This window comes from Leptonotus elevatus, chromosome 5 (assembly GCF_054856555.1).
Source record: "Leptonotus elevatus isolate MCC_2025b chromosome 5, RoL_Lele_1.0, whole genome shotgun sequence".
Lineage (NCBI taxonomy): Eukaryota > Metazoa > Chordata > Actinopteri > Syngnathiformes > Syngnathidae > Leptonotus > Leptonotus elevatus.
In genome coordinates, this window is record NC_141243.1 from 9907509 (window position 1) to 9925088 (window position 17580).

A 17580-nucleotide genomic window follows, 5' to 3' on the forward strand; every position below is an offset into this window, starting at 1 on the left:
GTGACAAATGCATCATCATTATAAGGCACCTAGTGGCTGCATAGAAACTACAAATATCATAGGGGCACGCATAGCAACTGACAACATCATCATTATAAGGAACATAGCAACTGCATACCAACTACAAAATACGAGTGACAAATACATCATCATTATAAGGTACCTTGCGGTTGCATAGACACTACAAATACCATAGGGACATGCGTAGCAACTGACAACATCAAAATCGTAACACAATGACCCCATGACCCCATGACCCTCTCTCTTGGGACACAAAAATCTTTAGCTCTCCTATTAAAGGGATGAGACATCGCCTACGCACAAAGACTTTAAAAAGAACACCAATTAATTTGAGTTGCCCCCCCATGGCTTTGAATTGAAGGTAATACACCTTGAATAGGTCATTGCACACCGAGGGGACAATGCTCCTGTCTGGAAGCCGTTGTTGCTCTTTATTGTATTTCTTATTTTTGGAGCCGGGCGCGTGTGGCGTCACAGACCTTCATCAGGAAATGTCACCACTCATTAGAGGGTCATTTTAGGCCACACGCAAGACTGTCATTTTTTTGTGGTTTAGATGAATGGGAGTTAGCATGAAGTGGCTGTCCCAAACACTCAGCTTGTTGTCAAGTTTGACCTTTCACAATGGCTGCGTGGAGGCTTACAATTAGCTGCATCTAAGTGAATTTTGTGTATTGGATTAGAACACGGCTTCTGTCTCAGCGCATTGTTCCTTGACATAAAGCAATTAGTTGGCAGTGACGAAGGACAATCCTAAAAAATGGAAAGGAAAAGAAAAAAAGAACAATTTGTGAATGACTTGTTGAGTAATTGATTCATTGTCCCAACAATAGCAAAAAATAAATAAATACCTTCACCTGGTTGTGGGTGAGCTAGAGCATCTGACGGCTAACTTTTGCCGAGAGGAGATGTACATCTCTTGCACTCGACAAATACTCCCTGAATTAAAATAATAATAATAGTAAATAAAAAGATCAAATAAAAATTAATGTTAAAACTAGTAAAAAAATAAACTAATGTGAAGTATTTTTGAAAAAATAAAAACAAACAAAAGCAAATGAAAACTTACTGAATTTAAGAAACAAAAGTCAAAATGAAAGCGAACTGTAATGAATATAAAAATAAATTAATTAATACATACATAAAACTAATACTAAAACTAAATAAAAACATTAACTAATGTGAAGCATTTTTGAAAAAACAAAAACAAAACAAAAACAAATCTAAACTTACTGAATTTAAAAATGAAAAACCCAAAACGTTTATAACCCTGATTCACAATTACAGTCAATTTAAAGCAATCCATGAACTTCATATGTATGTTTTTGGAATGTTGCCCTCAAACAGGCCTTAGCCAAGACTCAAACAGAGTACATTTGACGAGAGTGGGACCAAAAAGTCTCAATTTTAGAGTAATATTTACACTTGGAAGAAAGAAAAATAATGATATGAAAAAAAGTAAAAGTCACTCAAAGGTTGAGGAACAAACACAACCTTCAGCTTTGGAGACAGCCGATCTATTCCCTGAGCCACGCAGCTCTTGCTGTGTGTTAGTATATCGCTTATGTACTCCAAGTCCAAAAACATTGTTTTGAGTCTCTTGGAGATAAGCAACAACAAAAATGAAAAAAAGGAGGGGCATAGCTCAGGTGGTAGTGTGGTATTCTCCCAAGGTTCGTTCCTCAACCTTTGGGTGACTTTTATTTTAATGTTTTTCAATTCTTTATTTTTACTCTCTTCCAAGTGTAATTATTAGCCTACTCTAAAACTGAGTCTATTTGGTCACACTCTAAATAGAGTCAAATTTACTCTAAATATAATCCGATTTACTGGGAATGGCAATAAACAGCATGAAGCAAGCACTTAATTGGCCTCAGTTCACAATCTGCTGCTTGTTGGAAAGTTGACTGCTACCAAGTCAAGTCAAGTCAAGTCTTCTTTAGTATTCATAACTCAAATTTTGGCTAGCAAACCAAACCGCTAAAGACGACCAAATTTTTAAGACATGCCTAACAGAAAAGTCAAAAATGTTTAAGGGCAGTTCTGAGCTCATAATAAATTATTATATTTATTGTCCAAGAAAGTGACAGTCAGTCGAGAAATTGAGGCCATGACCATTTTGCCAACCTCACTCTTCATTCATTCTACTTTCCCGTGTGCCACAGGATATTATCCAATTTCATTTATTTATTTATTTTACTTCAAAATGGATCTTTGCTTATCTATGCAAGTGACGTATAGTGACAACAGAAAAATTCAAATAAATGGCAGAAGGTACAATAATAATAATAATAATAATATTATTATTATTATTTTATAATATATATTATTATATAATAATATATGATAATAATAAAAATAGTAATATTGTTATTATTATTATTATTATTTTAGTAAGTCAGTTTTAAGAGTAAATTGAGACATCAGTATTTCAGTATATGATACATACTTTTTTGTCACATTTTAGTTTGGTGGAATGCTCTGTCATTTAAAAAAAAATTATGGGTATTTTTTTTTAAATTTAAATCGGTCCTTATAGTTGCTTTATGGAGAAATAACGGTTGAAAAAATAATAATAATGTTATTGCAATTTATTCACAATGTTTTCTTCTTTTATTTTCATTATTCTCTTTGTTCATCATTCTATGCCAGCGATGTCGACCGACACACGCACAACAATTAGATACTCTTCCACTAGATGGCAAAAAAATCACAATTGACCTGCAAATTCTTGTTTTATTTCTGTTTGGTGGTGTGCGCATTTTAAAACGCGCATAAAATAAGTGCTTTGGCTCACTAAACGTGAGGAAACATTGTCAACCCTTTACAATGGATGCAATTGGGAGTGACTTTCAACACACGAGTCAAATCCCGCTCGATGCTTCAATGAGCGTGTGCTGGCTGCTCTATAAAAGCCGCCGCGGTGCCCCCACAGCCGTTCTTCTGCTCTCCAAGATTTAGTGGCGAAGAGACAGACGCACACGCATCCATCCATCCATCGGCATGTCGCAGCCTGCGCGCACGCAACTTCTCTTCCTCCTTCTTTCGCTCTCATCCCGCTTGATGCTCAGCCGCCACATCGAGGTGAGATCCGCGTCGCCGAACCTGAAGTGTTGGCTTGCCCGATGCCTTGATTGTCAAATGTTTTACTTTCAGGAGGACGACTCTTCGGACGGATTATATTCTCTTCTCAGGTCGGAGCAGAAGAGAGAATCAGAAGAATATGTTTTCAGACGACCTCTTAGTAAGTGGCTTTACTTTTACTCGGGCGTTATTTTGCAGACTGAACTAATAAGTAATCAACTACTGACTAAACCTTTCACTGTCAAGCCAGCTGTGTGTGTGTGTGTGTGTGTGTGTGTGCTTGTTCATCCACTGTCCACAATATTAGGTCCACCCGCACAATTTTTAATGTGATCCAAGAGCTGAATCAAAAGTTCTGCCTTCACAATAGACACATTTTCTTTTCAAGAAATAAACAAGTAGGAACTGTAAACATGAGCATAAATGCTATTGTGCCCTTTGCTAACCAATACAGCAGCACCTACCGAGGCATGCTGTAATTAGTACCAGTGAGTACCATGCACAATATTAAAATGGAGTTTTAAAGATTAGTGCTTATGTTAGTCGCAATTCTTTTTTGTTTAACTACATTTCCTAATAAAAGTTTGAATAACATTTTTTTTATGTGTTTGTATGAATTAAAGCCTTAGTCCAAAAGATGCCTTCGCACTAATATATACTTTCCCCAAATCCAATTGAGTAAATTCACACAGATGTTTGGCCTTTACTTAATGTTTGTTATTGTGGTTGGTAACACAGAGGTGACTAAAGTACTCAAATGCTGTACTTGAGTAAAAGTACTGATATTTGTGTAATAATTTAATCTCTTTTAGTTAAAAAGTGTTTTTAATGTATACAGTAGCCATTCTGACAACTTCATACACACAATGGAGAAAAAAAAAGTGCACAAAATACAGTAGTATAGTGATTGTACTGCACTAGCAAGCTAGCTGCTAGCTAACGCAGTGCAGTATGTTAACATGTTATGACGAGATAAAAGCCTATGCTAGCTAGCTATCGAGCTACTAGCCCCCCTTCCTTTACGTTATTGTGAGATTGTTGTGTACTGTGATGATGATTGTTTGCTTAATGTTTGCCATGTTTAGCTTTTGATTTCAATTTGTTAAATAAAGCAATTCATAAAAATAAAAATAAATCTATCTACTAGCTAGCTAGCTACATAGACAGCTAGCTAGCTAGCTAGATAGATAGATAGATAGATAGATAGATCGATAGCATAGGCTTTTATGTCTTAACATAGCGTTGCTATTTTTGTGAAATAACTAAAAAAAGGGCGACATTAACTAATAATAACTAAAACTTATTTTTGTATATTTTCCAGAATAAACAAATCTTTTTTTTTTTTTTTAGCTGACGTCAAACTATTTTCTTAAATTAAGCGTTGGATGGGTAACATCGTGCTTGTCTGAATATTTTGCGTCATGTCATCATCTGTGGATTTTGAAAAAAGTAGCAAGATTTGGATCAAGTAAAAAGTAGAAAATAGAGATGTCTACTCTAAAATGCATACTCATGTAATGTAGAAATACCAGAAAAATGGACTTAAATACAGTAATGAAGTTTTTGTTGTTGCATAATACTTAGAGCTATTCCTAATGTTTTACCTGAGAATCTAATTCTCTCAATGTGCTCATGTTTTTCTTTCTCTCCCTGATGTGCACTTTTGCCAGGATGTTTGGACATGTTGGCCGCCGACGGCCACTTCACCTTCGTGGCGTCATCGCCGCAGCAGCTGGCCTGCGCCGCCTTCATCATCGGCGAGCCGAGCGAGGTCATCGGCCTGGAGCTGTCTGACGTCAACATCGACTGCGACGCCGGCGACTTCATCAAGGTTGACCTCACTCGCCCACGCAGGCCCTCGGGGGGGGGAGTGTAAAACTGCGCTCTATCATCTTCATCACATTTCTAACGATCATTTCTAAGCCAATTGGGAAGAATCTCAGCTCACTTACGACCCTACAGAGGTCAACAAACCATTTTTCATTTCCAGATATTTGACGGTTGGGTCCTGAAGGGGGAGAAGTTCCCCAGTAACCACGACCACCCACTGCCCCTGCACCAGCGCTACACGGACATCTGCTCCTCCACGCCGCCGGGTCACGCCAGTCGCTCATCTCAGAACGTCGCCATGGTCTTCTTCCGCATCCACAACCCCAACAGCAGCTTCACCCTCGTCGTGAAGAAGCTGCACAACCCTTTCCGTGAGTCCGATGAAATTCCAATGGGTGTTTCAAGGTTGTTGGGTGCGGGTTCAGAGAGGTGGTGCACTTGTTGCGCATTTCACGCTCCGTAGTGCGTCATTGCCAAGAGGGAGAAGAGGAGGCGTGCGTCTGTTGTCAGCAGACAAACATGATGTCAACATTGAGTGAATCACAATGTGGCGGGGAAGCGGAAAAAGACCGGCAAATGACGTTGTTCAATTCAAAATGTAATTGGTCGAAAAAGGATTGTGGCACATTACAATGCACTTATTTCGATAGCATTAGCAATAGCGTCCTAATCTTTATGGAGACAAGGCATATGATACGCACATAAGTTACCAAATATGTGTCTCATCGGGAGTTAATATTAATCATGTGCAATCCTCTTTTTATTTATTTATTTTTATATGTGTGTGCATGTTGTAGCATGTAACATCATGTCTCAGAGCCCAGAGGGCAGCTTCACCATGGTGATGCCGCATCAGCACAGGAACTGCAGCTTCTCCATCATCTACCCGGTGGAGATCCAAGTGACACAGCTCAGCCTGGAGCAGGCCAAAAGCAACCAGCTCAGGCCCAAGGTCAGACACGCACATGCCCTGCGATGCACGTACGCTACGCAGAGTATATATACTGGATATGGAAGCAATTTAGAAATGTATATTTGAGTAACGCGAGCATTTTTGTTTTGTTCTATTAGCTTCTGATAACATATTTTCACAATAGAAAAATTGTCATCTAAGAGAATATATTTGCAGGAAATTTAAAAAAAAAGCGTGATTTTTTTAAAATATTCAAAAATATATATTATTTTTTAAATTTTAGTCATTGGATATTTTGTCAGATCTGTACAGGATTGTTGTAGCCCAAGGTGCTAAACTTTTATTTATTTATATCTGGGAATAAATAAAAAAAAGTCAGCATTAAACAGGTTGTGCCTGCCTTGGCCAACGGGTGGCGGTATTGTATAATAATACAGTCATGTTGAAACAAACGAAGAAGAATAGACTAAAAATAAATAAATAAATCTGAAAACTCATACAGGGTTTATAGGAAGTAGAAAAATGTGACCTCTACATATTTTCATTGGCCTCTTCAGTGTAAATATTCATATTCAGTATACAAACAAACAAAACAAAAAACAAAAAAAGATGAATGAAAATAAAAACAGACTTAGTACATGTGTGTGAATATTGTCATTTTATCTGTCTTTGCGTTGTTAATCTATTTGTGTTCACATATCCATTGCTATCAATTCTAACCATTAGCACGTCAACGGGAGTTTCCATTTTATATTAGCGCTAAGCTAGCCGGATTCCAGTAAGGCATTTCAGTTTCTCTGCTTTTAAAACACAATGTTTAGTTCTCTTTGGTTTATTTAGTTTGACAGTAAACTTCAGCCGGGAGTGTCACTACTGCCACCATACAGCAAAAAAAAAAAGGGTCAGATATCTGCTTACGTCTCAAAAATCTCGAAACTGGTCATGATACCGCAATAGTTGTAATTGAAATCAGACGTAGCGATGTTTACATGCTAGCAACATGTCGATACCACACTTGATTCGGTGTCTGTTTTTTGCGAAGGCGAGACTGTCGTCTGGATGCTCGGGATCCGGCGACTACGTGGAGCTGCTGGGTGGAAACGGGGTGGACACGTCGCGCATGTTCCCTGTTGCTGATCTGTGTTTTCCTCTCAGTGGGCTCGGTAAGTCCATCATCGCCTCCGCTGTGATATGTCCAAAAACAAAAGTAAAAGGCCTCCAAAATGCACTTTCAACTTTTTGGAAGCGAAGTTGCTTCTATTCCGAGCGTCACACAGATTTATGGCTCGATGCGTTTGCACTTTCTGCTTGTCAGATTGGTTTGCGTTTCTCCTATTTGTCGTATGCAAATGAGTCCACTTGCTATCTTGGCTTATTCTATAAACTGTCCAAAAATGGCCACAACAAACTTTCAAACTCATTCATCTCAAAACCCGCCGGGTACAAATTTCTCTGTAAAGTGATGAATTGCTACTTGTTTAGATTGTTTAGAAAAACAACTTCAGGTAGTCCTTCAACTTAATGTTATGCTTATGTTTTGACACAATCATATAGCGAGGTTTTGTTGCAACTGTTGTTGCCTGTGTGCTTCCTCAGCCCAGATGAAGATCGGTTGCGATAACTCGGTGGTGAGGCTGGTGTCCAGTGGCAACTACATCAACCGAGTGTCTTTCCGTTACCGACTACTCGAACGCAACCTGCTGCCCGAGACCCACGAGAACAGCCTGGACAACGTGTGCAATGTGGAGTGAAACTGCGCAAATCACGCAAAAAAATCTGTAAATACATTTGTTTACATATGAAAATATATTTTATTCGCTTCAGTAGGTATTTAACTCATTCACTCCCGCCGATGTTTTATATCCGTTAAATGGAATCCAACCATTTACTGCCACCGACGTATATATCCGTCGTACGTTTTACAACGACAATAATGAACAAAGTTTAGAAAGCTGACACTCAAACGGGGCTTGTTTACAGTATATTATGGAATAAACAGAGGAATTTAGTGTGTTGCAAAAAGATGATGCAAATTATGGAATAAATGAGGGACGTAACCCATATTAAAAAAAAATTTAAAAAAAAAGCCACTGATGTTCAATTTATATTGTTCATGGCACATTTCTTAGTCAATTTTAAATAAATTATCATGAAAGTTATTTCACAGTGTTGTTTCATCATTTCTGATTATTTTTGATTTAGCTAATGAATTTACGTGTTGTTAAAGTCATAGAAAGTGTAATATTCCTTACGTGTCTCTCTTTGAATTGTCTTGAACATTTTGAAAATAAATAAAAACAATGCATGACAAAGCAGTTTTGGAATGGTCTTCTTCTTCTTTGTTGAATGCAGAAACGGTTTCCATTGGTTGGGAGAGCTGCACGCTAATTCCAAACGTTCGAAGTTGAATTTTAACAACGATGAGTCAGAGTTTTGTGTTAAAAACATGTCTGTGACCGTCAGCGTCTCCATTTTCATTTGTCCTAATCCGATATGTTCCACAGGCCTACAAATAGCTTTTCGTAGCGGCTGCTCGGTGCCATAATGAAAAACGGCTTATGATGAGAATTAACATGCATGTTTAATACTGTTTGTTTGTGACCTCCGTCGGAGCGCGCATGAATGTGCAGCTCTTAATGGGATTACGGCACGTGTGCTTCAGTCCCCTCGACATTCCTGCTAAGCGTTTGATCTTCTCCTTACGGGGGATTCATCTCAAACCTGCTCAACGGTGATGATTTAATTACCCGCCGGATGTCGTTTTCGCTTGACGTGCTGCAATTTTCACGTTTCATTATTAGAGGATGGACTGGAAGCCGTCAGGCGGGGGGGGGGGGGGGGGGGTGGGGGGGTTAGGTCTCTCCTAGTAAACGAGATTGTTTATCTCCAGAGGAAGAAGAAGTCCTGGTCAAGAGGCCTTATTTGCTGGTCTATCAAAAGCAATGACATACATTTACAATCAAAATTTGAATATCCGATCCATGAAATTAGGTATTAATGTAATCCCGATTTCAGACTTGTCGCCGCAAGTCCAATTAATCATACTGCTAGTTTGAGTTCTGATAGTGTGCAAACTAACATCCAAATTTAGTGTCCACAAAGAATCCGAACCTCATTCTGCATTAAGTCCCGACCAACGCACACACTCGCTTCCTACAGCTCTAATAGCATTAATACATCATTAATCTGCTGCCATAAAAAGGAAGAGTAAATGCTAAGCAGCCAGATTTAAAAGGAGCGTTCAGCCAAATAATTAAAACAGTAATTTCTCGTGGCAGGATGCCTTTATTTATTAAGTCTAATCCCCACTTCTCCTATATGAGCATAAACAAGATGAACATATAGCTACAGTTTATTATGATGCACCCGGATCTGTTTATCCTGCCTGCTTTGCTGCTTATCAATTATATGCTTTGGACATTTAAACCTGGATTAATATATAAGCCTTGGAAAGGACAAAGTGGATGCCAGGTTAACCACCAACTGAGATCGAATTCATTAATTTCGCGGACCAGCTTCTTGTGCTGTGTGAGTGCTACCATCAGTGGTAATCAGTGTTGCCGACTCATTTCATCCAAGGGATGTCGCTTAACACGGGTTGATTTACTGCCGAAAGTCGTTCAGTGACTTTGCCATTGTGTGTGATGATGTCATTGCATGAATACGCAGAGCCTTACGTAGAATACACAAAGCGGCATGACTCAAAAAGACCGGCCATTTCAGAGAAAAAAAAATACATTTGAGATGTGTTAGTTGGTAAAAGTAGTATAAATAAGACACACGATATGTTGGTTGGATAGATAGATAGATACGTGAATGCCCTAGCTAGCTAGCTAACTTGATAGATAGATAGATAGATAAATAGGTGACACGATAACACGTCTTTCCTAGCTAGTTAGCTAGCTGTTTTGTAAGCGCATGCGTTTATTGTTATTAGCCTATATTACAGCAAGCAACATCTTACATGAATTAACCAAGACAAGTAATTATTTTTAGACGAATAGAGAAACTTATTACATAATTGTTCACAACAGCCATATCATTAAGTGTGGCAGTCAGCTCGAGCAATGACATCACCATCCATGAACGAGTAGATCAGAGCGAGGTCATACGTCTAAACGCGTGTTGTATGTTTTTGTTCAGTGCAGTACTAATTATTTATGTCAGATGATCTTTTACATGTTTAAAATGAGACCAAAACGTCTGCTTTGCCTGTGAGGGGTTCTTCGTCTTAGTCTCTGCCACAAATCCTTCATCATTTCCACTATTTGACAATAGTCTGAAATGAGATTAAATAGGACGAATTTCACGATGAATTCCATTTTCTACACTGCTTACCCGCATTAGGGTCAGAGTTGTGCAGGATCCTATCGCAGCTGACTTTGGGCAAGTGATGGGGTTCACCCTGGAATGAACGCCAATACAATTAGCCTAAATTACTGTTCACATCATAAAAACTGTAGATCGAAAAAGGAAGTGGCCAGGATGTGGACACAACGCGGCTACACTTTTCACACTTATAGTCTAGATCTGTACATTTTCCAAAACATTTGACAGAGCCCTCTGTGTAGTGTGTATGTGGATAACTGGCTGTTTTGGCTGTTTTGGCTGTTTTAACCCTAACCCTAACCCTAACCCTAACCCTAACCCTAACCCTTAACCCTTAACCCTAACCCTAACCCTAACCCCTAACCCTAACCCCTAACCCCTAACCCCTAACCCCTAACCCTAACCCTAACCGAGTTTGGTCGTCGCAGAGACAACATCTCTCGCCAGGAAGAGCTTAATTGCATTTTCATTGTGCCATTTACCTGAAGAAGGCTCTGGATGAGCCGAAACGTCGTTTTGGCACACCATTATTGATATTTTGATTACAAATTGATATTTTTGTTTAAATTTTCAAAATTTTCCCCCAAATTTTTTTTATTATCTTTTTTTTCTCTTTTAAGGATTGTGTGTTTTATGTGTGGAGGGGGTGGGGGGCTTATTACTTATATAACAAAGGCGACTCCTATGATAGTAAATAAGTCTGATTATTGAGTTATTATACATATTAAACCCTAGACACACACATACAACATACATTTACGCACAACACAAACAGATACACGAACACAAACAATGGACGGTGGGTGGACAGTAGTCCGTTATGGACGCCGTCGACCTGTACCACAGGACAGGGACTATGGCCCTGAGAGAGGCCGTGGATGGAAGGACCGTGCACCTTCCTTCCGCTCCAGGAGGGGGGGATATTCCCCCTATCCTGCGAGGGGAAGGGTTCAGTCCCTTCTTCCTAACCCTAACCCTAAGCCTAAACCTAACCCCAACCCCAACCCCAACCCTTAAATAATTAACAAAACCATAAAAAGCATAAATACATGAATAAAACAATTGTTGAGATACAATAGTGACATTGGTATTTAAATAACATTTCATATTGGTTTACATGTAAGTATTACATAGACAATAAATAGGACGCTTTCCCTAATAATGTGAACGAAAAAGGCGCACAGTTAAGATAACTTATTTGCGCTTGGTGGTTGCAGTATATAAAGGCAATTCACTGTTAGAGGAAGCTCAGTTTGGATTTGGTTTTCAAAGAGGCAACATCTCAGACAATTCATTGAACTATTGTAGTGCGCTAGACCTGAAGAAGGCACTTCAGAGCCGAAACGTTGTCAAGGCACACTTGCATTTAATTATACTCATTAGGAATTAGAACTATTTTTTTATATAAAAAAAACATTTTTGATTGTTTTTGTTTTATATTAATAGATAGTGATTACATATATAACAAAGGCCACTCCTATTGAATAAATAAAAGATTAAAATTCAATTATACATAACATCTACAATAAAATATATTTGTAGATAGTGATTACATAGGATACAAAGGCAACTCCTATCTATTAAATAAAAGATTAAAAACATTATTATACATCAATTACCATAAAAAGGAATCTGAGAGATATAAAAAAAAATTAAAAATAAAAATAAAATGAAAAAAAAGTATGATGGATGGTGGGTGGACTGTTGTCCGCTATTGGCGGAGACGCCAGCCCACACATCAGTGGAAGGAACGTGACGACGGGAGGTACCAAGGACGGAAGGACCGTGTGATTCCCTTTCGCTCCAGGAGGGGGGATCAATTCCCCTATCCTGGTCGAGGAAGGGCTCAATACCCTAACCCTAACCCTAAACCTAGCCCTAAACCTAACCCTAAAACCCTAACCCTAACCCAAACCCTAAAACCCTAACCCAGTGAATTAGTGAATTAGTTGTTAACACTTCAGTTCATGTATAAAAGCAGCCAGATGCTCAGCCACAACCTTTTTTCATGGATCAGTTGCTCCACCTAGAGGTCAACAACCACAGCAACAATAGGAATGAATTAATAATATGGAACGTTGACCTTTTAGATTTGAACCTAATCTATACATATGACCCATCATTCTGCTTTCAAACTGACCCCCCCCCCCCCCCTCCCCATGGGTTAGATGCTGGGATTTGAAAGGCTTCACATTGAAAATGTGATTGACTCTCCTGGTTTTGAGGAACCTGACCTTGATATTTGATTACTTACGGGGAAAAAAATGAAGTTATCCTCAATATTTTGATGAATTTGGCATGGCATGTTGTGAAGGGTGTCGCACAAGACACTGGCCATATATTTTATATTTATATATTATATATTTTTATATAGATAAAAAAAATCTACTAACAGGGTGTTTAAGAAGTCTGTGAATGTTAAACGAAACACACACACACACACATAAGGCATGTTGATTTATTTTCCCCCTGCACCAGCGAGTGAAAAATGCAGACTATACAGTAGAACAAACACGCAAACATGAAAATTGGACTTTTACATTACAAACACAGCATCCATTGATTGCCCCCTCCCCACTGAAAAGTGCAGTACAAAAAGCACAAACAGGCTCGTTTCGGACCTGGCGAGGCACACCAACGCAAACGTGCGCCCCCTGGTGACAGCTACGCACATACACAGACCATAATAACCCAGAGAAGCGGAGGGGCCAGTCAGACATGCACAACATGCAGCTGTTGTGTACATGCAGGGCAACTATGTTCATCATATGAGCAACACAGAAAACAAGTTTTGATTATTCAAATGCTACATTTTTTTTTGAAACATTTAACCCCCCACCCTCCTTTTTGCCTTTACAGCAGATTTCTTGCCACAAAAGAGTCTGGCCCTGCAATACAGATGAGCGATGGAGACGCAAGACAGTCAAATTAATATTCACAGCATTTCCCAACTCATGGGGCGTCACCCACCCCTTGAAAAAAGAAAAAGACAAACAAACCAAAATGTGTGATAATAGCGTCATAACATTACTCAAGCAAAGCTACGTCTCCAGATTGCAAACATTTGTCCAAATCAGAACATGTACAGTACTCAAAATGTAGAACTGCACGAGCATTACAACACTAGAGGGCGCTATTGGCTTATCAGTTGTGGCATGAACGTGCTGACGAATATTTAATTTGATCGACAAATATTCCTGTGGATGAATGCGAGTTGCACATTAGAAGGCCACCTGCTCTTCTCTTTTTATAATTTTACCATCCATTTTTCAAAGTTGTTGAGGTGTCATTCTTCTATGTGGTGTGTCAAATTTAGGAGAAATATTTGCATTTATGTGACAGGACAGGTGTCAAACCCAAATCAGGTCTTCATGTCTTTTTATATGTAACCTGTGAAATCTTGCCACAATGATTCCTTGATTTCTGTTCAAAAGCAACTATCTATTAAAAAAAAGAAGAAGAAGACAATTATCAAATATAGAGGCAATTAAATAATATGGTGCTATTATTAGGGTTCCCACACAGAACATATTACGTAAAAGGAAGGGTTACTGTCTGGTGCCCTAATCTGTAAACAAACACAATGTGGTTCAGATTCTGGCTAGCGAACGTCATTGCCAGCGACACGAAGAACAGCCATCTCGTTTGAAACGGTTATTACACAGACATAAATATCCGTGCAGTAACGAACGCTATTATTAGTGTGCCATCGAACCATTCACTCGACCGCTTATCCTGATTCGGGCTGAGCTGAGCTTATTCCAACTGATTTTAGGCGAGAGGCGAGCTACACCCTGCACAGGCCAATCACTACGTACATACAGACAAACGACCAGTCACACTTACATTCACATCTTTGGACAATTTTCAGTCATTAATTAAACTTAACATGCATGTTTTTTTATAATGTGAGGAGAACATGCAAACATGCCACAGTCTGGATGTGATAACCACTATGTTGCATAATTTTTGTCTTTTAAGAGCGTTTTTAAAAATAGCCTTCCTAAAAAGTATATATATATATATATATATATATATAAATAAATATATATATATAAATATATATATAAATATATATATATAAGCTGTTCCAATTGACACAAGAGAAGCACTTTGTTTTGCATTTCATTTCCTAACTGTCGTGAATGTCAACCAAATCGTAAAAATGAAAACCTAACTGTACCTCTGCTCTCCATGATGCTTTGCCTGGCTTAAAGGCATGCACGCCACACCGGCCCACCGAGGATGCATAGTGCAAAGTGATTGGAGTCAAGAGATGAAGCTGAAAGCCATTTTGACATTTACCGTACACCTGAAGCTGAAATCATGCAAAGTCAGGAGAAAAGCATTTTTTTACGCGGAGGCTCTTGCACAAGGGACGAGGCGCAACACAGCACGGACGACAACACGGAGACGCTAGCAAAAAGGTATCTCGCTGTCACGCCCTCTCTGTATGCTACATTTCTAAAGATCCACTCCCTCCACTGAGCGGCACCACGCTAAGGAATGCGGGCGGAGACGCGGCACGCCATTCCGTCAAAACCCTCAACCATCCTTTTCCCTCGGTCCGGTCGCTCCAATCAAGTGTTCCCAGCATTCCGCTTCCCGTCTTAAAAGCGTCCCTAGGCTTTCTTCTTCGTTCGATCGCTCGAGATCACATGGTAGCGTGGACCTCGTCAAGGGTTGGGGGCGGGGGGGGTGGGGGAGGGTCCAAGTTTGGCGGGCTCCGGTTCGCCAAAGGCTGCTATCGATCAGGCAGGAAGCCTGGGCTCAATCTTCAGCGAGAGGTCATAGAGAGTGTCTTCGTCCATGATCAGCGTCTTATCCAGGAGGTACTGGGTCACCTGCACGGCAACAATAACACAAGAGGAGGAATACAGGCCCGCTGTTGTAATCACATGAATTGGTATTGTCTGACAAATGCAATTATGCCATCTAGTGGCAGAAAAAAAACCTCAACACAAATCAACGTCACACTTGTGTTTTTACATCATTGTGCATCTTTTTAATTTTTACTTCAAACAATTTGTATGTTTCAATGACTAAAAGATGCAACCATATTTATATTAGGTTAACATTTTTATGTTAACATGAGTATGAAAAGTTAGAAAAAAATATTTTATTGCACCTTTTTTTGTACATTTAGAACAGATATCAAATGTGCAATTAATTATTGAAATTATGCGAATAACTCATTCACTCCCAGCCATTTTCACTGAAGCAACCCCCTTCACTTCCGGCTGTTTTACTGGATTTTGACTGATTTTGCAAGGCCCACATAATGTTGTGTTCTGTTGCTATAAAAACATGGAACCTACCAAAAAATAAATAAAAATAAATATATATATATATATATATATATAAAAAAGCTTTTTTCAACATGGCCCTGGTTGATCTCCTTTGCTCTGCTGCCACCTGTTGGCTGTTTATGTAATAACTACCATTTCTTCAGCCGTTCTTTGCAGTTAAGAGGATGCATCAAAGCCTTCTGTATGGTCTAGCATAAAAAAACTCACGGGGAAAAACGTACAAGTACGTCTTTGGGGCACTTAAAATTTTAAAATAGAATGTTTTTATACGCTTTTGGGAGCAGATGAGTTAATTACGATTACCAATTTGAATCGAGTGACACCCCTAATATATACCTTATATGTACAGCCTGTGTTTTATTTACACGGTACAGCTAACTCCTGTACCAAATAGCATGCAGGCTAACCCAAGTTACCAAGATTATGCTATATGAAATGTATGCCCACGTCAACCTCTGAAAATATCAAACTAATTATCGCACCAATAATTTGTATCTTATGGACATCGAATGACTGAACAAATGACGTCGTCGTCGACAGCTTCATGGCGCTAAATGAAGAAAACGCTTTTGCACCTCCTCGGCCCAACCTCGCTTTCTTTTTTTTTTTCTCTCTCTCTTTTTTTTTTTTTAAGAGCTCAGTATTGTTCATTCGGAAATGTCATCATCATTGCTCTTTTATTATTATTATTTTTTTATTATTTTATTTTTATTTTTTGTGTGTGTGTGTGTGTGTGGGTGAGTATGTGTATGTGCGTGCGCGCGTGCGTGCGTGCGTGTATTTGTCAGCTCACCAGAAAACCTATTAGAAAAAATCTCATACCGTTCACCTAAACCGAACACCAGGAGACCCGAGGGGACCAAAGAAAACCAAGGAAGGTGAAATCCAGCACCGACCAGACACCCCCCACCAGAACTCCTCCCCAGCCCAAGAAACATCCAGACCCCAACAAATCCAAAAAACATAAAATCAGGGAGGCCTCAAGAGACCAAAGGAGAGACCGAGAAAAGGAAGGAAGGACAGACGAAGCCGCGTGAGATCCGCAGACACCAGCCTCCACCGATTCAATAACCTGAGGAGAAAACAGATTGTGTCTGAGTTTCGGTAGATGCTGGTGTGGTGGATCTGGCATGCATGAAAATCTCCACCAAAGAGGGGAGCCGTCGACCCCCGCCGGAACAGAGCAAGCGCAACACCTCAGGGCCCCCCAGGCCGCGGCAGCGCCAAAGGACGACCCCCGGGCCCCGCCAGGGCCACCGGCCGGAGAGCAAGCCCAGGAGCAGGAGCGCCCCCCGCCCCAACACGGCCCGCGCCCCCGGCCCAACGCAGCAGGACGGGGCACTGCAGGCCCACCAGGCACCCCACCGGCCCCCAACCCCCACGCCCCCCGCCCCCCATCCACCCCCGCCACCCACCCCAACCTAGCCCCAGCCGCCCCCACGTCCCCAATCCCCCAGACACCCCCCACCCCGCAACCCCCACCACCAACCTCGCTTTCTGATCGTTTCATCTTTCTTGCAACTGTTACTATACTGCCGTGTGCTTGGCGCAAATCCATTGGCATGTGTGGAAAAATCCGGTGCAAATTTGCTTCCAGCTGTCAAACCAGAGCAATGACCTTAGTGAATAGGACGTTAACAGGGAGCACGCTGCGAGTGCACATGTGGAGTCATTTTTGGCGGACGCAGCTCATTCGTAGCGGATTTGGCCCCATGTCGTGTCGTTAGGTTGAAAGTGATACACGATTGTGGGAATGCTGCAATATGTTATTGTGATTTTTTTATTCTCCTCACTTTTTTGCCGAGAAACAACTCCCACATAATAATTCCGTTTTACACCCTCGCTTCAAGCATTCTCTCCTTCCGGGGGGGTATATAACGTCTGTTTTCACATTATTGCCCTCGCACAATTTAACGTTAAATATCAACTTTCATTCATTTTCAATGAGACGGACAATGAGCGGAGCTTTGACCGGCGAACAGGAGGCGAATCTCACCTTTGAAAGATTGCAGTTCAGGTGTTATTTTTATTCATTTATCTTTCAACTACAATTAATACTTTGTTTAATTTTCACATCATTTATCTTTCCATTTT

At 40.1% G+C, this 17580-nt stretch overlaps 2 protein-coding genes across 4 annotated transcripts in view; one reads left to right on the forward strand and one right to left on the reverse strand.

Moving 5' to 3' along the window:
* Positions 1 to 2898: 2898 nt before the first annotated feature.
* LOC147173634 (corticotropin-releasing hormone-binding protein-like) lies at positions 2899 to 7922 on the forward strand. Its single transcript, XM_086076061.1, has 7 exons — positions 2899 to 3105; positions 3178 to 3265; positions 4776 to 4936; positions 5096 to 5306; positions 5733 to 5887; positions 6891 to 7011; positions 7445 to 7922. Exons 1-7 carry the CDS (start codon positions 3025 to 3027, stop codon positions 7597 to 7599), a joined length of 972 nt encoding a protein of 323 aa, XP_085932187.1. The 5' UTR covers positions 2899 to 3024; the 3' UTR covers positions 7600 to 7922.
* Positions 7923 to 12621: 4699 nt separating this feature from the next.
* Positions 12622 to 17580, reverse strand: part of LOC147173635 (ras-specific guanine nucleotide-releasing factor 2) — a 41756-nt gene continuing 36797 nt past the window's right edge. For all 3 annotated transcript variants that reach the window (XM_086075448.1, XM_086075447.1, XM_086075446.1), the window contains one exon: positions 12622 to 15021. In XM_086075448.1, the coding sequence (XP_085931574.1) occupies positions 14929 to 15021 (93 nt within the window). In that variant the 3' untranslated portion in view covers positions 12622 to 14928. The remainder of the gene's footprint in view (positions 15022 to 17580) is intronic.

Coding starts and splice junctions, on each gene's coding strand:
- LOC147173634 (XM_086076061.1), top strand. CDS start 3,025: ATGTCGCAGCCTGCGCGCACGCAACTTCTCTTCCTCCTTCTTTCGCTC. Junction 3,106..3,177: donor TGCTCAGCCGCCACATCGAG/GTGAGATCCGCG, acceptor TTTTACTTTCAG/GAGGACGACTCTTCGGACGG. Junction 4,937..5,095: donor ACGCCGGCGACTTCATCAAG/GTTGACCTCACT, acceptor TTTCATTTCCAG/ATATTTGACGGTTGGGTCCT.